The 23858-nt window shown below is 34.4% G+C and overlaps 1 protein-coding gene, 1 long non-coding RNA gene and 1 pseudogene across 2 annotated transcripts; all 3 read right to left on the bottom strand.

The window, feature by feature from the left end:
- Positions 1-1793: 1793 nt before the first annotated feature.
- LOC145820176 (uncharacterized) lies at positions 1794-9412 on the bottom strand. Its single transcript, XR_014361294.1, has 2 exons — positions 8757-9412; positions 1794-2093 (listed from the first exon to the last, which is right to left on the bottom strand). It is a non-coding gene; the product is annotated as an uncharacterized LOC145820176 (long non-coding RNA).
- Positions 9413-20558: 11146 nt separating this feature from the next.
- Positions 20559-21796, bottom strand: LOC145815334 (disease resistance protein RPM1-like). Its single transcript, XM_082911979.1, has 2 exons — positions 20722-21796; positions 20559-20563 (listed from the first exon to the last, which is right to left on the bottom strand). The coding sequence occupies exons 1-2, from the start codon at positions 21794-21796 to the stop codon at positions 20559-20561; spliced, it is 1080 nt and encodes a 359-aa protein (XP_082768105.1).
- Positions 21797-21889: 93 nt separating this feature from the next.
- LOC145815318 (disease resistance protein RPM1 pseudogene) lies at positions 21890-23822 on the bottom strand (annotated as a pseudogene).
- Positions 23823-23858: the final 36 nt, after the last annotated feature.

The following is a 23858-nucleotide window of genomic DNA, read 5'->3' as shown; positions in this document are numbered from 1 at the left end:
ACTAATAATGATTCCTTTTCTTTCCCAAACCTCCACCACCATTTTGAAAGTAAGGCAACATTTTTTATTCTGATGCCACCACTAGCCTCCAAACTCCATTATTAGTAGAAATCTTTTTCCAATTCACCAAGTAAACTTTCCTTTTTTTTGGAATAAAGGGAAGTTATGGTTTGTTAATCAAATGCTTGGGTTCATTTACTTTTTAATGTACTGGACAGTAGAGATGGATGCGAAGATAGTGTAAACTTTCGACTCCTTAGAAATAGAAATCTAAATCAACATGTTGTACATGTCCTACTAGCTGAGCAATGTCAGCTTCATTCAGTTTTCAAACTATAGTGAAACAATTTTTTGTTTATTGTATTGTGACTGTAAATTATAATCTTGATAGAATTATGTAATCTATATTTCATAATGATTGTTGCACTGAACTAAAATCCTCCGTGTTGTACTGTACAGGTGACTAAACAAGGGAAAATGGCTTACTTTACACTATTTTCTATTGAAAAATAAATAGAACTATTCAGTAAGATAAACTGAAAACAATCAACATAAAACATGCTCATGGATTGGTGGTACTTCCCACTATTCCCTAATCAAATGAATTAAAAAGACAAAAAAAAGAAAAAAAGAAGAAGACGAAAACTCTTATTGACAATTGACATGCAGAAGTAATGTAGATGATCAAGAGTAAAGCTTTTATCAAGGTTGAAGTAGATGAAGCATTAACAACAAAAACAATGCAAATTAAATCTGCTGTTGAAACAATATCAACAACATTATCGGTTATAGTAGTAAAGAAACGACCACATCACTCCACAACAACAGATACATACTTCTTAATTATGTTATAGAACACCAAATATTCTTTTTTTTTAAGGCAAAATAAAATATTTTATTGATGATTAATGTAGTACAAGAAGTGCATCGAAATTACATCAATAAAAGATGCACATTCCAACTAGAACAGCATATGCATCAAGCAAAACATAAACCAAACTCAAGCAGTACAACAAAATTACATCAATAAAAGATGCACATTCCAACTAGAACGGCATATGCATCAAGCAAAACATAAACCAAACTCAGGCCAAGCCAAACAAACTTGGCAAGACAACACCCAACAACCCTTCTAAAGACAAGGTGAATTGCCAAACAAAATCAACCCCACTCCAACAGCAAGCCACAGCACACAGCAAAAAGAACACAAATACAAACAAGAAAGTTTCAGCAATTCCAAACAACACTCGAGCAACTCTAACCATCACTCAAGACAACAATCACTACAAGAAATCAACTTTTTAGGGACAAATTTATTCCGTCCCTAATAGTGTAATATTTGTTGGAAAAAACTTTAACCAACTAATTTCTTCCGTCAAACGCCAAAAAATGACTTTTAGAGACAAAATTTTGCATTTGTCACTATAAATAGACTTTTAGAGACAAAAATATGTGGTTGCAAAAAGGTTTGATTTTGAGACAACCAAACTTTGTGTCTAAAAGTCTAATTATAGTCCAGTTTTAATTTTTGAGACAAATGAAAGTGGTGGCTAAAAGTTTTAGTTTTGCAGGTGTGAAGGTTAAATTTTTTTTTAGACAACTAAAATTGGTCTCTAAAAGTGTGATAATTTTTTTTTTTTTTGGCTTTTTATTTTGTAACAATTATTCTAAAAATACTAGTCTGAATATCAACTTATATTCCTTTCTTGATTTCTCAACAACCAAACAGAAAATATCAAACGCATCACCAGACCATCTGCTCATCTCCAAATTAAAATTCAACTACACCAAAAAAAAAAATGCTCATCGCATTCAATAACAAACAAATACCATGCTCTGATTCATTAGTGCATAATATCTTGATTGTATATCATAAACTGACAAAGAATTCAAAAGTATCATTTCCAATTTATAAGGCTAGTGCCATAAGTATTGTTTGTAGCATTCAACTATTCAATGAACAGATTGTAATTGGAGTTATATCTACCTACATAACAAAACAACTTATCGCATCTTCTTCTCAAGGACTTCGTTGAAATGGCATTCAAAATCTAGCAGAGAGCTCCCAAGCTTCAAATCGATGCATGCAAGACCTGTATAGAACTGAGTCTTAGACCAAACTTGATGATAACAAGAAACATCGAAGACATAATGCTTCCTCAAACCCCCACTCCCAAAAAAGAGAGAGGGAGCAGTGAAGAAATTTAAAAAGAAAAACACCCCCAAGCTAAAAGATTAAGAATAAAGATTTATAAAATAAAAAAATATGGATTCCTCAAACATCTAATCACAATTGCCAAAGATGAATATAGCTCTCCACCTAATCTAACTATTTCATGACGATATATGGATATTTATTGATAACAAAAAAGATAACAAAGAAAGGTAATTCAGGAAATTCCACCTCAATTCTGCACTTTTTTCCAGCAAGTCAGGGAACCTTCTCCAGGTGATTTTCTCATTTATATGATTCAGAATCTTCTCATTCGAGAACTCTTATATTTCTTTCTCACTGTGTCTAATAATATCAACTAGACTAAAAGTACTTGGAAATTGGAATGCAAATAGATAATAAAGAATTAACCTTGACACACTGTTTGTTTCGGCTAAAAATATTTTTCAAAAAACAAGCGTATTTTGTACAAAGACCAGTTCTAATGCCTAGGAATTTGTACTGGTGGCAGCTTATGCATGGTTGAAGTGTGAAAGGGAAGAAGACGAAGACTGTTACGCAGTCCTCCAAGCAGCAAACATCATTGGCCGCAAGGGTACAAGGTTTGGTGTCAAAAATTTCCATGTTCGGCGCCGCCTCCTCAGAAGCCAAAATGACTTTGAGTTATTACTGAACCGATTAAGAAAATTGGTCTCCGAGAAAGATGGTGCTAAAATCATGTGAATTGTGAAGAATGAAGATCATAATCAATCATCTGTTGATTGTAAAACAGAATAATTTTTTCAAGTCATTTTATATTATTGTTGTCGACATCCTATGAAAAGGGTCATGTCTATTGACCATTTTTTCAAAACAATGTTCATCTCTAATCTCATGCTGGCACCAAAAATTAGAGGTCTCTTTGTATAATAATCTCCTTTGCTTCCAAATATAAAGGATGCTCAGGTCTATTTGGTGTGTATTCTGATAAAGCTACAGCAGCAGCTCAGCCTATATCTACAGAAGCTCAGCCTATATCTACAGAAGTTGAGCTGCAGTTAAAGAAGTTGAGCTGCAGTTAAAGCCACAGAGCTAAGCTCATTTCTGCAGCAGAGTTATACAGTAGAAGCTGTCCAAATCTGTTACAAATCAGTTAGAGCTATTAATACACATGTTACATATAGTGAGTTAGTTAGAAAGTTGTTATGTTAACTATACCTTAGTTAACTGTACCTTAGTTAACTAGTAACTAGAGTTACAATTAGTTTGTTGTATATAAATATACCTGTGTTGAAGATATGTTGTATAATGAAATATTAGATTCATATTCTCTTTATGGTATCAGAGCCACATAGCTCTTGTGAGCATTAAAAGCTTCCTCTTCAATCTATCAATGGTGAATTTTCATCAAGAATCTGCAATGGCAGATCTTCCAGCAAGATCAACAACAATGGCAGCTTCTTCATCTGGTATAACTACCAGTTCTTCTTTACCTTCCAATCTCACTCTGCTCATTTCCAATCTGAAGTCATTTGTTCCAATAAAACTTGAGTCTACAAATTATCTGATATGGAGAAGTCAATTCCAACACATCTTACGAGCTACAAATCTCCTTGGATTTGTTGATGGCTCAAAGATCTGTCCTTCTTCCACAGTTCTTGATGAGAGTTGTAATGCTGTAGTAAATCCAGAATACACAGACTGGATCACTATTGATGCACATTTACTCAGTTGCCTTACTGCTACACTATCTTCATCCATATATACCTCTGTTCTTCATTGTATCACTAGTCATGCTGTGTGGACTACATTAGCTGCACAATTCACCTCCTTGTCTAGGTCACATGTCCATCAATTGAAGACTAAGCTTAGTCATCTTACCAAGAAGAATTCCACAATGGAGGAATATCTCTGTCAAATCAAGACTATTGCTGATCAATTAAGTCTTGCTGGCTCACCAATTCATGATGAAGATCTGGTTTTACTTACTCTGAATGGATTACCTGATGAATACAATGCCTTTAAAACATCCATCCGTACCAGATCTGAACCTATCTCTATTGCTGCCTTGTCTTCCTTATTATGTTCTGAATCTATTCACATTGAAGGCTTCCTGAAACAAACACATACAGCAGACCTCCCATTTGCTTATGCTGCTAACAGAACTTATTCTAGAGGGAATTCTAGAGGTTACACCAGAGATGGTTCTAAAAGTAACAACTCAGGAAATTCAGGCAGATTTTATCAAAATACTTACAGAGGTGGAGGACAAGGTAACACCTATAGAGGTGGAGGACAAGGCAGAGGTGGAGGCCAAGGCAGAGGTGGAGGCCAAGGCAGATCATCTTTTCATCATTCAGACCAACATGGACTGATTTGTCAAATTTGTGGCAAATCAAACCACTCAGCCATGGATTGCTGGCACAGAATGGATCAAACTTTTCACTCCTCCTCTTTACAAGGAAAAGGATCACAGTCTAAGGCCTATGTTGCCTCTTCTTCTTCAACCACTTCTGCTGCATCTGTCCCAGAATATCAGTCTGCCTATGCTGCATCTGTCCCTGATTCCAATTGGTTCTTAGATTCTGGAGCAACAACTCATTTCACCAATGATCTTAATAATTTCACTCAATTTCAGCCTTATCAAGGTTCTGATCATGTTACTATAGGAGATGGTTCTACTCTGCCCATTCATCACACTGGAAATGGTTTGCTTCCTACACCAAGTACTTCTTTTCACCTTCATAATTTGCTTCATGTTCCTTCCATTTCTACCAATCTTTTGTCAGTTCATCAATTCATAAAAGATAACAACTGCACCATTACTTTTGATGCTGATTGTTTCATTATACAGGATAAGTTTTCCAAGCAAATTCTTCATAGAGGTCCTCACTCAGCTGGTCTTTACTCTCTCTCAGCTTCATCTGTTGTCCCTGGAACTTCTTCCACCACTTGCTTCAACACTTCCACTGCTTCTACCTGCAGCAAGAGCACTTGGCATAGTAGATTAGGTCATCCTTCTAGTAATAAACTACAAGTGCTTGTATCTCAGAATTTGTTACCTACTAATGTACCTAGTTCTAATGATAATAAGCTGTGCACACATTGCTGTGTTTCTAAGAGTCATAGGTTGCCATTTCATCTTTCCAATTCCACTGTAAATCAGCCATTGGCTCTTATTCATTCTGATGTATGGGGACCCTTTAATGCATCTGTTTCCCATTTTAAGTACTATGTTCTTTTTATTGATGATTACAGTAAATTCACTTGGCTATTTCCGTTGACTTACAAAAGTGAGGTCTTTTCTAAATTTGTTGAATTCAAGGTTTTTGTTGAGACTCAATTTACCACTAAGCTTCAAATCCTTAGAAGTGATAATGGGGGGGAATATTTGGCACATAAATTTCAGCAATTTTTAAAAGCTAAGGGCATTGAACATCAACTTAGTTGTCCTCATACTCCTGCTCAGAATGGAGTAGCTGAGAGGAAGCATAGGCACTTAATTGAAACTACTATTGCCCTAATGCATCAATCTGCTCTTCCTTTGTCCTATTGGTTTGATGCTCTTGCCACCTCAGTCTTTCTTATTAATAGACTTCCCACTTCCAAACTTAGTAATCTTACCCCTTTTCAAACTTTGTTTCATTATTCACCTGATTACTCCTTTCTCAAAGTTTTTGGTTGTAGGTGTTTTCCTTGGATTAGACCTTACACAAATCACAAACTTCAGCCTAGATCTATCCCTTGTGTTTTTATTGGTTATGTTCCCTCTACAAAAGGATATAGATGTCTTGATGTTACTACTGGTCATATTTTTGTTTCTAGGCATGTTGTTTTTGATGAATGTACCTTTCCCTTCCAGTCTCAGTCTAGTTCTCCTGCTCAGTCTATTCCTCCTTCACTTTCTCAGCTGCAAACTTTCTTTTGGCCTGCCACTGGCTCAGTCCATTCCTGTTCTATTTCTCCACCTACATGTTCTTCTCTCCCTATTGTCAGTCCTACTCACTCTGCTCCAGTTCTGTCTGTTTCTCATGAGTCTCCCCCGTCTAGTTCTGACCATGTTGAAGTTGCTGATAATGTTTCTGCACCAGTTGCAGTTATAGGTTCTGGTTCTGTTCCTGCACCAGCACCAGTTGCAGTTTCTGGTTGTGTTCCACCAATTCCCATTTCTTCAATCTCCATTGATTTACCTTTTTCCTCTTCTACTTCAAATACTCATCCCATGCTCACCAGGTCTAAGTCTCACACTCTCCCTGCTGGCTGCCTTCTCACTACTTCTTCTTCCCTTACTGAACCTGCTACTTTTCAAGCTGCTGTTGCATCTCCTGAATGGCAGGCAGCTATGTTAGATGAGTTTCAAGCTTTGCAAAGACAAGGCACTTGGTCTCTTGTGCCTTTACCTCCAGACAAACTTGCTATTGGCTGCAAATGGGTTTATAGACTCAAAAGAAATTCAGATGGATCCATTGCTAGGTATAAGGCTAGGCTTGTCGCCAAAGGGTTTCTTCAAACTGAGGGCATTGATTATCATGAGACTTTTAGCCCTGTTGCAAAGCAACCTACAGTCAGAGTTCTTCTGTCCTTAGCTCTGCATTTTCAATGGTCTATTAGGCAGCTTGATATATCCAATGCATTTTTGCATGGTGTGTTAGAGGAGGAAGTCTATATGCAACAACCTCAAGGATTCATTGATGCTTCTCATCCTCATTTGGTTTGCAAATTGCATAAGGCTCTTTATGGTCTTAAACAGGCTCCCCGGGCATGGTTTTCTACCTTTTCTTCCTTTTTACTGTCCTGTGGTTTTCTCTCTAGTCATTGTGATTCATCCTTGTTTGTCAAGAAGACAGCAGATTCCATTACAATTCTCCTCATTTATGTTGATGATATCTTGTTAACTGGCAGTGATTCTTCTTATATAACTGCTTTGGTTAATCAAATGCATGGTGCTTTTGCTATGAAGGAGCTTGGGTTGCTTAATTACTTTCTTGGTATCTCTGTGTCCTCATCTTCTATGGGCTATTTCTTATCTCAGCATAAGTATGCTTCTGAGTTGCTTGTGAAAGCTGGTATGGCTGACTGCAAGCCATACTCTTCTCCCATGGCTCTTAAACCTTCTTCTTCTCCTAATGATCATTTACCATGTTCCAACCCCTCTCTCTACAGAAGTATTGTTGGAGGCCTTCAATATCTCACCATCACCAGACCAGATATTTCTTTTGCAGTCAATTTTGCTTGTCAATTTATGCACCAACCTCTTGTTCAACACTTTGTTATGGTTAAACGGCTTCTCAGATATCTCAAAGGCACTCTTGGCTATGGTCTTCAGTTTAGTCCTGGGCCTCTTACCCTCCATGCTTTTTCAGATTCGGATTGGGCTGGAAATTCACTGGATAGACGTTCCACTACTGGCTTCTGTGTTTTTCTTGGTCCAAATTTAGTGTCATGGTCTGCTAAAAAGCAGCCTACTGTGGCTAGATCATCTACTGAAGCTGAATACAGAGCATTGGCTCACACTGCTGCTGAGTTAAGCTGGCTTGGCATGCTTCTCTCTGATTTGCATGTTCCTTCTCCTTCTCCTACTTTATGGTGTGATAATATAGCTGCCATATCTCTGTCTTCCAATCCTGTTTTTCATGCCCGAACTAAACATATAGAGGTGGATTATCACTATGTCAGAGAACGGGTAGCTGCAAAACAACTCTCCATTTGTCATATTCCAACTTCTGATCAGGTGGCAGATATTTTTACAAAACCTCTGTCTATTTCTCGCTTTACTTATCTTCAGTCCAAGCTTATGGTTCTTCCCTCTCCCATCCGCTTGAGGGGGCATGATAAAGCTACAGCAGCAGCTCAGCCTATATCTACAGAAGCTCAGCCTATATCTACAGAAGTTGAGCTGCAGTTAAAGAAGTTGAGCTGCAGTTAAAGCCACAGAGCTAAGCTCATTTCTGCAGCAGAGTTATACAGTAGAAGCTGTCCAAATCTGTTACAAATCAGTTAGAGCTATTAATACACATGTTACATATAGTGAGTTAGTTAGAAAGTTGTTATGTTAACTATACCTTAGTTAACTGTACCTTAGTTAACTAGTAACTAGAGTTACAATTAGTTTGTTGTATATAAATATACCTGTGTTGAAGATATGTTGTATAATGAAATATTAGATTCATATTCTCTTTATATTCATCCTTTTGCTTTCAAATATAAAGGACGCTCAGGTCTATTCGGTGTATATTCATTCTTAAGTACCAACGAACTCGGAGCACTTGTAATGAGTGAGGACCAAACCCAATCGGTTCCAAAGCAATTTCTTAAGACTGATTCAACTCATATAACAATTTAAGAAATAACAGGATAGATTTAACAACCGAGATGATAATCTAATCAAATCATTTTCAAATTAAGGAGATCATTTGTATGGAGCAATTAAGCAATAATGAAACAGGCAATATGCATTTACAGAATGCTGTGTGTTATAAGCGTCTTATGTCTTAATGCCAAAGGTATACAACTAATGTCATGTTCTTTCATTCTATATGATGTGCTATAGTAAGAATATAAAACTGCATAGTACTAGAAAACAGTGAGGCTATTCGATTCTCACCATAATAGTACGTGGACAAAATGGTGATGCGCTTAGTTCGCTGAAATAAAACAACAATCAGTTTAGTGCAGAAAATGGTGTGATCAAACCAAAAATCCTAGATAATAATTTATAAATATTGGAACTTAGAGCACAATGAGATATCAAAAGTATAGGTTGCTCTCAAAGAAAACTCAACTAAAACAAGAACAGGCTATATAGTAGGCTACACAAGGGAGCATAAACAAATGAAATAACAGTCACAGATGTTGGGTTAGAATCCAATCCATTTTGCTGCAAACAGCAAATCTAAATTCTAATCAGACCTGTCCAGGTAAGAAAAACCATGGATCTAGATCAGATGATTACACCGTAAATTATATAAAAAAATGATAAAAAACACCACCCAAAGGAGTGTTAGGCTCCTTGGTAGAACACAAGAAGTGCATGCCTCCAGTTCCACATGAATCTGACATGCATCTCAACATAATGCAGGAGGTAAGAGCAAATATAGTTTGTTTTTGACTCCTTCGTGGTATGAGTTTTGCTCAGTATAGTACTGTTATAGATTGTATCCTGTGATATGAAGGAAGATCAAGAATAGAGTACAACCAATATCAATGAGGTACAAGTTTTAAGATATAAGCAAAAAATGAAAGTATTACTCAGAATTACCCCTCCTCATTCTTCATAATGTAGTCTTAATTCAAGGACATAATCCTAACTTCTCTTTTCTAGTGATACAAACCAACCAAAATCTGTACACCTTTAAATCTGTACACCTTTTAACTTTTTACAAAAATATGTGTAGAAAAATAGGAAGGTTATGTGATCCAAAAAATATAAAAAGATAAGAAGTGTGCTTATATAGCACACCCCGAACAAACTCCTAATCACACAAGAAACACTAGAGATTAGTAGATGTAAAAGTAAATAAATAAAATAAAACAAAGGGTTCATAGCTTGATTACAGAGGAGGGCCCGTAACCATAATTATATAAAAATACTCTCATGTTAAAGGAAATTATCAGAATGAGATATTTATCAAAGTGGACATTATGATGAAATTTTGTCACTCCGATGAAGCACGCGTACATTAGAAGAGTTCAAACTTTGGATGAATACATCCAAATTTTTTAACATGTTATGAGAGCTGATTGTTAGGTGTCTCACGAACCAAATCTCCACCTCACAATTGTTTCTCTTGTTGTCTAAATACATCTCCCTCTATTGTCAATTGATTTTGGGTTGAATGTCTCCAAAAGTTTACGGTCTCACAATGCCGTTAAAGAGAGGAAACAAATCATGCCAAGGGAGCAGATAATAAGCAGCACTAACTCTGTTAGTGTGGTAGTAGAATAAAGGTTCTATCCTATTTTGTGATTTTTTAAATGATTGATATTTAATTCTATCAAAGTTGAAGGTACAATAATCATTTTATTTTCCAACTCTCAAAGTCTCACCTTATCACTCTAATAAAATCCACTCTTGAACAAAATCCTTAAAATCTGTCTATTTCTTTATCTGCAAACTTATTCGGTAACAGCTCTAATGCAGTAATTAATCACTGTGGATGCTTTTAGACCTGGTAAATGAGGGTCAATCACCAAATCTAAGCCTAATCAATCACTATATTTAAATATATAAGAATAGGAAGAAGTCAAAGAAGAAAGAATGAAATGTATGAATAAACCAAAATGGAGTAAAGTGCGATTTAAAATATATATATATATATAAAGCACTGGGACATATGCTAAAAGCAGAACAAGTGTTGATTAGTCTACCACGCAATTGCTTCATAAATTTCCCTACTGTAGTTGGTCATGGAAACAATGCAAACAAATATATAATCTAACTACCACTAATAAAAAAATGATAATAAGATAAAATCTATTTTAAGCAAATCTCATAGATATATTTATAATTTATCCTAAAAATTTTAACCACGTGGCTGAAGAGATGCAAAGAGCAATTTTGCCTTCACGCTAGGGAATCAGGGGCAGACAATTCCTTACGTTGTATTTGGTTGAGAGATTTAGGAAAGAGATTTGAAAAGGAAAAGGGAAAATGTGTGTGAAACAAGGTGAAATGTAAATATATTTTATTCACATTTCACCTACATTTTCCTTTTCTTTTTTCTTTTTTAAATCTCTTCTTAAATCTCCTAATCAAACACAACGTTCGTAAACAATGAGAACAAGTAACAAACTACCCCCCGTGGTTTCTGTTTCTTCTTGTCTATTTTCATTTTCATTTTTTAGTTTGGAAATTGGAAGGCATTACTTGTTTACGATATTGTTTTTGTTTTTAAATAAAAATAATGTTAAATTCTAAATTTTCAAAATTTTTAAAAAAGGATCCTCCAATAATATACATCTACAAAAAAAACTTATATCATATACAAGTTATGATACTTTGTAATAGTCATTTAGTGGTGTTAATACCATAAAGTGTCGTAACAAAATTACTTTTAGTCATAACTAAAGAAACCAAAATAAATCATAACCAAACGGCATTTGAGTTATAAGCAAAGACTTCTTTAGTCATTACCAAAATAACAATCATAATAGCTTATAACTAAATTGTAATCAATACCATAATGAGTCATGGCCAATCGAGTCCCCACCAATCTATATAATAAGGGAAGAAGGTTTTTGAAAATGTATAAAATGTGTGTGAGATACATTTGATATTAACGGTTGAGATGAATCTTAAGTTTATATCCATGGTTCAGATTGGTTAAAATGAATGATGATTGCCGCCTAAATATACCCACGTCTGATCCCATCCTCCCCACCTGCCCTCTCTCTCTCTCTCTCTCTCTCTCTCTCTCTCTCTCTGTTCTTCTCTTCTTCGACAGAAGCAAAAAAAACCCCACCCTCTTCGCTACCGATGCTCCTCCTTCCCACCCTCTTCGCTACCGACGCTCCTCCCCCTCCTCATTCGTCACGCTCCTCTTTATCGCAAGGTAAGATTCCCTTACAACCCTTTTCGACTTCAGTATAGTTTTGTGGCTTTGATCATATATCCCAAAGAGTTAGGGCTTTGATCATATAACAGATTACTCATTTTGGTTTTGATTTTTGTTTTTCTAAACCTCAAATTGATTTGCTAATTAAGATTTTTTAGGTATTTGGATTGCTCTAAATCAAGTTTGTAAGATTTGGTTTAGTAATATGTGTTTGTTTCCCTTTTTTTTTCCCCCTTTATTGGTTTATTTCCTCCTTCTCGATTAAAGCCATTGTTGAGAGCAACTACCTAATTATTGCAGTTATTGCATTTTTTTGTTGGAACTTTTGAGTTTTTTTCCCCACTTCAGTGTTTTGGTAAGGTTTTCAATTGATCCGATTGAGAACTGCGAAACTGTGCTTCGATTGGCTCACCAAGTTCGCTCCTCTGTTTGCCCTACTTCGTGAATAGAATAAATGAATAACTCAACATGATGATGAAATTGATATTCAATTCAACTTTATTATGTTCTTGAGTCTTAATTCGTGATTTAATCATAATAAACGAATCTTAATTTTTAAACTTTCCTAATTGTTTTTAATTCTTTCAAACTAATATAATAATGCCTCCTTTTCTGATACAGGCTGCATCTAGTGGACGAACTTGCCAACTTCTAGAAAGTCAGATGGCCTATAAGAGTTGACTGACTTGCTTTATGTTATTCATTTACAATACATGGTAACTTTGTAAGGTTATTTTTAATTTTACTATTATTATTTTTATTTTTATTTTTAAATTTGATGGAGTATGACATACTGTGCTATTCAAGTTCGATTTCTGCATCTCGATTTTTGGTTTGTATCTCTCTATTGGGTTCGATTTCTGTTTCATGCATGGCTGATTTCACCTCATCAGGATAATTTACTTTTGTATATTATTTTGGCCTTTTTAAAAATAATAATAACAATAGAGATTGGCCCTAATTATGCTTTGTCAAATCTTTACAATTTACTCATGATTGTCCATACTGTCCTATGCATCTCTCACTCATGCTTATGTATGCCTTTAAATGTTTAGGTGTTCATGTCTTCTGTCATATTTAGGAGTTGTTTGGGGTGTCCTAAATAAGTGCACTTTTTGTCTTTTTGGACTAAAAAATTGAGGAAGAAAATATGGATGTTTGGGTTAGCTTTTTGACTTTTTATGGAAAAATGTGTAATAAAAAATTGTAAAAATTGATTTGTAGGGAAAAATTAGAAATGGGGGTTGTGCAGCCGTAATTGTTGACTTTTGGTGAATAGTGTTAACTTTTTAACTTTTTGAGTAACTTTTTGACTTTTTGGCTTTTTTACAATATGCCAAACTTGGCCTTACATGCTCTTTTGCAATGCACTTGCAGACTGAATGTATGCATATTTATTTCCAATCAATTTTTTATTTTTGTGTCATTGCTGCAGTCTTTCAATTTAATCTGTAGCACCATGTATGTGCCTATTTATTTGAAATCTGATCTTCCATTGAAACCTTTGGTTTATGTTTGGATTTGGTCATACCAGATTTTGCCACAGTTGCTTTATTACTTTGGTGTGAAAAATGGAGTGGATTCTCTTGATTGGGCAACTATTGTTGTCTATACATGTGAAATGTTATATACATGCATAATCATTACTCATCCTTCAAAAATTCTGAAATGGGTTTCATTTTAAAAAATTATTGATTGATCGTTTTTCCAACTGAAAAACAATGTTATAAAGGAAATTGGAAAAAGCAAAAATAGGCAAAAATGATCTCTCTTTATAAGACCTATGTTATCCTTCCTCGCAAGTGGTGTCTACACCTGCATTTTAGTTGATGGGAAATAGGTATTGAATCGCTAATATGGATTACAAGCTTCCTTAATTTCCTAATAATCATGCAAATTTTGTTTAGGCACGTAATGGCACCTAAATTGTTATCTTGCTCTAAGCACACTAAACATCAGTGGACTAGCTTTAAAGTGTTCCATCGATGGTATAAAATATGTAGATCTGTACATAAATATTTCTGTGCATCAGCATCACTATGTGTGTGCTGTATGCCACATAAAATTTGTTTGCGTGGCTACCTTTGCATGTCTATAGTTTATGTTTCAGGTGTGTAAGGTGTTGGACTTGGAACATTTCTAATTTAATAACTAGCCAATTCACATCTTGGAATATCATTCATCGTTATTATTATTTTTTTCCCTCTGATACATTTACCTGTGGCAAATTTACCTCTGAGCTATAATATTATTGATCTGGTTGGTTAATTCAATTCTTTCTTTAAATGTAACAGGTAATGTAGGTATGAAAGTGCTAAACCCTTATGGCCCATGTTCAATTCTTTCATAAAACTAATTAGGATACAAGTCGGTAAGTATGTATTTACTGTTAAATTCCCTTTAAAAGAACAAAAGCAGAGCTTACTGCTAATACATTGGAGAAGCTGTTCCTTAACTCCCATGAAGAAGGTTTTGATTGGGTGAATGTTTTGATTGGATATCCTTATCTCTGTTTTCTTTTTTGTCTTTTTTCTTTTCGTAGTTTTTTTTTTTTTTTTTTTTTTTTTTTTTTTTTGGTGGTGGCAAAATAAGACAAACTCATAGTCAGTGGCACACTTGGCTGAAATTGAAGAACAATTAAGTTATTGTTAACTGTAGGACTTGAATCAATTTCATGGAATGTGGATTGTTGTGGTGTTTAGAGTGAGAACATGATTTGGTGTTATGTGTACTCAAGAAATGGATGGTGGATCATATGCTCATTTCAGTTACTCAGTTGGAGTATAGTAATTAATTTTGAATAAATTTGCCAAATTAATTGGTTTTAAATTTTGGTGATGTTGATGCCGTGTGCTACTGCTGTGTGCTTGTTGTTGTGTGCCTAGATTGCTGCTTATTAAAAAACATCTCATCTGGTGTGTTGGTGGAGAGATTATTGTATGTGATATTCCAATTGAAGACTACAACATAGAACTGGAAAATCAGAGTGGAGAAACAGTACAATTGGGATCTGAGACTGATCAGCGGTATGGTGTATAAATGAATATTTTATATGTTTTATTACTAAAATACTTTTGTAGGTACGTGATCAGTTCTCTTTCTAAAGTCTTTAAACCACATTTCTTTCTAACGGAAACAAATTTTGATGGTAATTTGACAGGGCTGTGATGATGGGTTTAATGCTTCATGCAAATGCTAAACAATTGATTAGAATGGAAAGGTATAAAGATGCATTGGAAGTGCTTCCCATAGGAGACGTTAGTATCTGGTGGACTACATGCCAAAACAAAAAGAGTAGGTTTTTGTGATATAATTGTGCGTGGATAAATACTCAATTTAATTTATGGCCTTCCATTTTTAGCTTGGGTTTTATATACCAAATTCAAGAACTACTCCAAATGATGGCCTAGAGGAGGGGTAACGTAGGGTGTTAGCCTGAGCTGCTTTCTTCATAAATTTTCCTGCAATAAGATGTTGATGGTCATCAATTTTTTTTATGTAGCTCTTCCTTGCTTGAGCACCCTTTGTTCTTCATCTTCCTGGAAATGTATATGTATTAATAATCAAGCTGACAAGAATTGAATTTTGCTGGTTTGCAAAAGATCTCGCTGCAGAAGCCCTTTGTAGAAATGAGAATGACACTCAGAAGGCTTTGGATGATTTGACAAATCCAGAATCTAATTCTGCCATACAGGTAAGTTATCATTACTTGAATATTTTCTTTGGTTGAGTAATCTCATATTTCTGGGTGTTTTTCCAAAAATGAAAAACATATGACAGAAAATGAAAACATTCGAGTATTCATATGTATATATAATCATAAATATTAAAATGATGGCCATTTTTAGAATTTTTCATTGTCTTTGCTTTTCAAAAAAACTAAAAACAGAAACACAACTAAACGGCTAGGAAAATTATTTGTTCTATGTCACATATTGGGGTCATATACTATCCCAGAAAAATATATAGCAAAGAAGAAAATATATACATTTTTCCCAGATCTCATGTCGATTTTATCTTTAAATAGCGTTGGGAATAAATTTAAATTTAAATAGTGTTGGGAATAAATTTAAATAGTGTTGAGATTAAAAAATAAATTTAAATAGTGTTGGGATTAAATTTAAATTTAAATAGTGTTGGGGTTAAATTTAAATTTAAATAGTGTTGGGATTAAATTTAAATTTAAATAGTGTTGGGATTAAATCTAAATTTAAATAGTGTTGGGATTAAATTTAAATAGTGTTGGGAATAAATTTAAATTTAAATAGTGTTGGGATTAAATTTAATAGTGTTGGGATTAAAAAATAAATTTAAATAGTGTTGGGATTAAAATTAAATTTAAATAGTGTTGGAATTAAATTTAAATTTAAATAGTGTTGGGATTAAATTTAAATAGTGTTGGGATTAAATTTAAATTTAAATAGTGTTGGGGTTAAATTTAAATTTAAATAGTGTTGGGATTAAATTTAATTTTATCAAATTAAAAAATAAATTTAAATAGTGTTGGGATTAAATTTATAATAAATTTAAATAGTATTGGGATGAAAAAATAAATTTAAATAGTGTTGGGATTAAATTTGTAATTTTATCAAATTAAAAAATAAATTTAAATAGTGTTAGGATTACTTGAAGAACCGACCTGATCAGCAGAATACGATGGAGGTGGTTTCGACCACTCGGTTGTGGTTGAGATTGATGAATTTAATTCTTATCTCGGATAGATATTGAATTTAATATATAAAAAACCATATGATCAACTCAATCAACTTATTCATATGCGTACAACTTGAAACATGTGTGTTTGTTTTCTAAATTAATAACTTGAATTCAGCTTTAAACAATTGTCGCCAAAGGGCTTTAAACAATTGTCGTAGAGTATAGTCTGTTAAATATATTTTTAGAACTGCATTTTAATCTTAATATTATTTACACCGTACCTTTAGGCACGGGCATACGCTAGTACTACAATAAGTTATAATCAAACACCGCTACACTTACACGTATACCCAAAGATTTCTTTGATCATAAGCAAAAATAACAACTATAATAAGTCATAATTAATTGATAACCAACCACGATGAGTTAAGCTAATACTGCAATTAGTTATGATAAAATATCACAAAGAAATATATGGTATATATATATATATATATTAAAGTGTGTATTATAGAATTTGCAGATATACTTTCAAAGTAAAAAGTATCATACAATAAATAAAAAAAAATGTGTGTCGTCGCACCTGTGGAACGAGATAATAGTTCGTATTTCAGTCCAACTGGTGTCTCCCTCCATTGTTATATGCGCGGTATATGCCGAACCTTTTGGTGATCCTTGCTCCCTTCTCCACGTATGCCTTCTATGAGCTCATTCTTAACCAGCCTCAAAGTCAATTCTTGGAGATCTTCGAGATACTCGATGCCATGAGGTAGTATCTTTGTCACGCCCCAAAATTTGGACAATTAAAAATTAAATTAGGACTAAACCCCAATTAATATTCCATCATCCAAATCCTAGGGATGAAACAAAAAACAACTAAAACGCCAACTAAACTATCCACCATAAATTCATAACTAACAAATACCTCAACATTAAGGTAGCAACAACTAGTCAAAACAACTTAAATAAAGTACGGTTACAAACCATGCCAAATTATTCCAATACTAAAGTCATAAAAATAATAATAATAATAATAATAAATACATAAACTACTAACAAGCCTAAGCTCAAAAAAAACAAAAGAAATCCAAGAGATATGCCCAAAAACTTTAGTTACTTCTCGTCACCGCCGTAGCCTTAACTAATCCTGCAAAGGAAGCTCAGCTGCGCTCAAACAGAACGCACCCGAGTTGCCAAGAGACAAAACGAACGAATTTAACAGAAACTGAACAAGTTAAGAGAAAAACTTGATATAAAAATCTAGACGGATTTCAACCGAAAAAATATGAAACCGAAAACGAACAGAAACTATCCTAAGATGATTTCTTTCGGAAAAGTTCAAAACACAAAAAGTGTGCAGAATAATGTTTTACTTCAGTTTGCGTGAAACCAATAAAAATGAGCTCGTTTCATGGGTTAAAACAGCCTATAAAATCTACATTACCAAAATGAATCAAACCGACAATAACCAAGGTCATCCGATTATAAGTTCTAATCGATCTTTTTAATAAAAAGCTACAACACAAAAGTTGTTCAAAATCACGTATACATGCCTCTCCTCAAATTTCATAATTTATCAAGATCGTTTACTATTTTTTTTTATCATGTATATAACAGTACCATACACACTACACTAATAAATTCATAATTAAATTCTTTGTTCCTTAACTCCACCACTTCGGCTCTCTCCTTCCGGCCTACACATATATCCCATGTGCCTCTCGTATACCTAACACCGCTCCGAAGCCAAACTTGCACGGGGATATCGTCCCGAGTTTGACTCACACTCCCCGGATGGCTAGCATATACGTACGCGCTCAAATCAAAGCACTCGTCTACTCATGAGAACGAGGCAATACTATATATATACACAACATCTCACACATGAGAATAAACATAACAATGCCGAGCCTAAGGCATTCAAATAAATCTCATAATCCTCACTTTTTTTTATACACTTTTTCTCACCATCACTCAAATAAAACAATAATCCATAGAGTCATGGTGGAGTATAAGGAATTTATCTATAGGTTTTTAATTAATTTTAATTTCATATGACCATGAGTGTAATTACAACAATAAAATAAATCCATATAAAAATCCTTAACATAGCATACACAACTAATCAAAATAATTAAAATTAATCTATCATCTACATGCAAATACAAAATCAATCCAACATCAAATAAAAATAAATAAATAAAAATAACGAATCAATCCATCCTCTAACCAATATATATGGATTCTAAGTTTATTTTAATTTTATATAATCATGAGTGTGATTACAATCATAAAATCATTCCATATAAAAACCCTAAACCTTGCATATACAACTCATCAAAATAATTAAAATCAATTAATTATCTAAAAACCCTAAACCTTACATAAACAACTAATCAAATAATTAAAATCAATCAATCATCTATAAACCCTAACCTTACATACACATCTAAACAAAATAATTAAAATCAATCAATCATCTATAAACCCTAAACCTTACATACACAACTAAATAAAATAATTAAAATTAATCAATCATCTAAAAACCCTAAACTTTACCTACACAACTAATCAAAGTAATTAAAATCAATCAATTATCTAAGAACCCTAAACTTTACATACACCACTAGTCAAAATAATTAAAATCAATCTATCATCTTTACGTGAATGCAAAATCAAACTAATATTAAATAAATAAATAAAAACAAAAAATTAAATATAAATCAAGGGAAGCGGGTTTTGTACTCACAATTATTTTTGAAGATCAAAGAATCACTCAAAGAATTAATAAAGTCACCCAAAATAAAAACCCTAAACCTTGCATACCCAACTAATGCAAATAATTAAAATCAATCAATCATCCAAAAACTCTAAACCTTACATACACGTCTAATCAAAATAATTAAAAATTAGTCAATCATCTAAAAATTCTAAACCTTACATACCCAATTAATTAAAATAATTACAATCAATTAATTATCTAAAAATCTTAAATCTTACATATACATCTAATCAACATAATTAAAATTAATCAATTATCTAAAAAAATCATAAACCTTACATACCCAATTAATCAAAACAATTAAAATCAATCTGTCATCTTCATATCAATACGAAAATCAAATCAATATTAAATAAATACAAATAAAAAAATATAATGAATCAAATATAAACAAAGAAAAATGGATTTTGTACTCACCATATTTATATATATATATATATATATATTTTTTTTTTTTGATAATTGAAGCAATATCTAGAAGATTAATTGAACCACCAAAGTAAAACCCTAGCCCCCTTTTTTATTTTTCTTTTCTTTTCTTTTTCTTTTTCTTTCTTTTCTCCACTCCACTATGCTCTCCCCTGCCGTCTCTCTCTCTCCCTCTGCCGTCTCTCTCTCTCTCTCTCTCTCTCTCTCTCTCTCTCTCTTTCTCTCCCCCTCTCATGCGGCTGCCTCTGTTTTTCTTTTTTCTTTTTTTTGTTTTGTTTTGATTCTAACCTAATAAAAACTAATGCTATTATATTATATACAACAAATACCATATAAATAATATGATATATATATATATATATATTATTAACTAACTACAAAATATATAAATATACTTTAGGATAAAGACTGGTAGCTCGAAAATCGTGGCTCGAAATCGGCTCGAATTGCAAAACGACGTCGTTTTGCAATTCGATTTTTTTTTTCTTTTTCTTTCTTCCTTTTCTTCTTCTTCTTCTTCTTCTTCTTCTTCTTCGTTGAAACCAGAAGAAGAACAGAGGGGAAGAGGAGAGAGGGAGCCTCCGCCGCCTCCGCCCGCCGTCCTCGTCGCGAGGAGCTCGTCGCCTTCGCCGCCTTCGCCCGTCGCAGAAGCTCCGATCGTCGCAGCCCCGCCGCAGCTCGTCGCAGCCCCGCGCAGCCCCACCTCCGGCCCCGACTCCTCCTCCAGCCATTTTTATGGCCCCCTCCCCTCCCTCCTCCTTCCTCCTCCTCCTCCTCCCTCCTCCTTCTCCTACTGAAAACAAAAATCGAGCCACTCTCGAGCCACAAGATTCGAGCTACGAATCACTGCCGTATACTTTATAACATCAATACATGTCACACCCCTTTTTTTATATATATAAATATAAATATTTGAATTAATTATATATAATTAACTATCACATTAAATGAATTGAACAACACATTAAATTAACTAAATATCATATTAAACTAATTAAATATCACATTAAATTAACAGAATAACACATTTAATTTTCATGTAACCACACCATTAATAAAACCAATAATAAAATAAAATCATAATAATAATAAATAAATAAATAAAGACTTACAAAAAATTAGGGTCGCTACAATCTTCAACTGCATACATTTCCCAATATAAAATTCTTGGAGACCTGGCATCACCCCCCTCTCTATAATAATCTCATTTAACTGAGGGAAATTCCACAAGTTCAATATTCTAAGTTTATGGAACCCTTCACTGAAGCATAATTGTCCTCCTCCTTCATATGCATTACAAAGGTTCAACAGTCCCAAATTCGGAAGTGCTTGAATGTATGGAATAGGATCTTCTGTTAGTCTGAACCATCGCAATGCCAAAAAAGTAAGGTTTTGAAGTGAGTGAAACCAACGAGGCACTTTCTCCAATTTTCCAACTAAAACGAGCACATTGAGATAGCGAGGAGGAGTTGAGGAGAGTGCATCCATTCTTAGGTATTCATCCTCATCAATCACCATCACAGACAAGCGACGAAGGAGACTCATATTTTGGATTGCAGTACACAAGTCCTCCTTGTCTACTTGTCTCACCTTTGTGATCCCAAACCTTTTAAGTTGTGTCATGTTCTTGATTTGCTTCATCAAGTCTGCTTGTGCTTCTACACCTGCCAAAACTTGTAAGTTTTTTAGCTTGCAAATATTAGATGGTGTTGTCGTACCACGTTCAAAATGAAAGTCATCCCAAATTTCATTGTCAGAATGGTACATCATTAGATGTCGCAAATTTCGCAACTCTGTGATTCCAGCTGGAAGCACTTCTATTTTGGACTTAGTAATGTCTAGAGTGTTTAGGTTGCAGAGTCTTCCAATGGATTTTGGAAGTTCCTTCACCCTAGATCCTCTCAAGTTCAAGTATCTTAAATTGAACAGATCCACTAGTTCTTCGGGCAGTACTTCGATCCATGCATTCTCAAGATCCAATACTCTTAACAATCTTAAGCCTAGTGGCAATGCTATCTCCCCAACAACAAATACAAGAAGAGTCCGAAGCTTCAACATGCCCTTCCAGTTCCAGGGTTGTAATTCTCTACCAATTGATTGAATCGACATGCGACGATTTGTTACACTTCCTTCTTCATCATTTGCCTCTCGTCCATCATATACAACACAAAACTTCTCTGCTTTAGATGTAGAAATTGCGAGCTCACGCATAAGATCATGCATCTTACATCTTCTTGGCCTTCCTAATTCGTTTCTCTTTACGACTTGAAGCATGCTTCGGCAAATAAGCTCCATAAGGTAGCTTTCTGCTATCTCCTATGGTGTTCTCCCCCTTAACTTTTCTATGAACCTTTCTGCCATCCAAAGTCTAATGACCCTCTTTCGTTTGATCTCATAATCTTCCGGGAAAAGACAACAATATAAGAAGCAACACTTCAGTTGGTACGGCAAATAATTAAAGCTAAGCAACAATATAGTTTTCACAACTTCTAGCCCAGGGTTGTTGCTCAATTCCCAGCTCAAGCTGTTATAAATATTTCTCCATTCCGACTCCAGATATTTAGAAGACATGACACCCCCCAAAGATACAATTGCAAGAGGAAGCCCTCTACATTTTGCAACAAGGTCTTGAGCTAAGGTTTTGAGATGTTGAGGACAACATCTATTTGGATTGCTTGAAAAAGCTTTCATACAAAAGAGGTTCCATGCATCACTTACACCCAAGGTTCTGAAAAGCGGTTGCAATCGCCGTAACGGTGGCTGTGACGCGGTTGCGGTTGCGGGGTGTAAAGGCCGTAGTGTGACAGTTGCGGTAACCGAAATCGTGAATTTTTTTATTTTTCGCACAATTTGAAAAAAACTTACCAATACGCATATTTTTTTTCCATGATCATATTTATTGGGTTAAAAATAAATATTGATCAATTTTTATAAATTTTTAAGTATGATCCAATATATTTCATATTTTGAAATCATTATAAACTGAGATTTTTGCATTTTATTTTAATAATTAATGACTTTATATTATACAAAAAATCAATTACTAACTATTATATATAAGATAAAGAATGACAAAAGTAAGAGAATAAATAAGAGCTTAAATATATATATATATATATACATACATATTTTAACCAACCCAAATAGATAATGACCATACTTATTATTATTATTATTTCCAAACAATATATAGATAGACACACACAAACAAAATAGTTTAGTGATAGCAGCTGAATAGAATAGCATAGGTCTTACAGTTTCAACAAATCAATAACATGTTCTTCATCTTCCTTCTTCTCTCTCTCTCTATCTCTTGTTCCTCCATTTTCTCTCTTTATCTTCCCTCTTCTCTCTATCCCTTTTCCCCAATTTTCAGCTTTTTTTTGTATGTTTTTTTGAAAGAAGCAGTTTGGAACCGTTATGTAACGGTGTATAACAGGCCGTTACAGCTGTTACGACATTGTTACGACTGCTACGGCAGCCGCTACGGCTGACACACCTATGAATCTCAATCACACTGCAAAAGCGGCCGTAACGGGTGGCGATAACCGCCAAAACCGTTACGTAACGGCGTTAGGTAACGGTTGCGGCTGCTTTTTAAAACCATGCTTACACCCAACAATTTGATATAATGGACATAACTTTTTACCCCAAAAGAAGATGAAGCTATCTCTTTATTTCGGGTTGTAAGCATGACCCGACTTCCTAGTCCTTCATCAAGAAGTGATACATGTATTTCTCTCCAGAGGTTGCTACTCCATACATCATCAAAGACAATTACGTACCTTTTCAACCGTAAGAAGTTCGTAATCATCTCTATGAGCTCCCTATAACTCATACTGCTTAAATCCATTGGAATTGCTTCCATGGCACCTTGGTAGAATTCCTTAATCATGCTTCTAAGTAAGTCGTCAACTACATATGTTTGGGAGACAGTTATCCACGCATAGCAATCAAATTGTCTCTTGACAATTTGGCTGTTGTAGGCCTGGGCAGCCAAAGTGGTCTTACCTGAACCACCCATCCCCACGACTGAAATAACCGTTCTTTGTAATTCTTCTTTGTCCACCAACCAACCCAATAGTTGTTTCTTTCCATCTTCGATCCCCACTAGATCATCATCTTTAAAAAATAGAGAAGACTCGCTAAGGTTTGGCAGCCGCCTCTGATGGTCTTGGGAGCTTGAGCTTGCTCCTCCTACACGATCGACCCCATAACGTCGGTTTCTTTCTAGGATGGCTTTGATCATGCTGTTGATTTTCTATAACTTTGTGGCTGTTCGATG

This window comes from Camellia sinensis, chromosome 2 (assembly GCF_055761805.1).
Source record: "Camellia sinensis isolate YWXY chromosome 2, ASM5576180v1, whole genome shotgun sequence".
NCBI lineage: Eukaryota > Viridiplantae > Streptophyta > Magnoliopsida > Ericales > Theaceae > Camellia > Camellia sinensis.
This window is presented reverse-complemented; position numbering and strand designations above follow the sequence as displayed.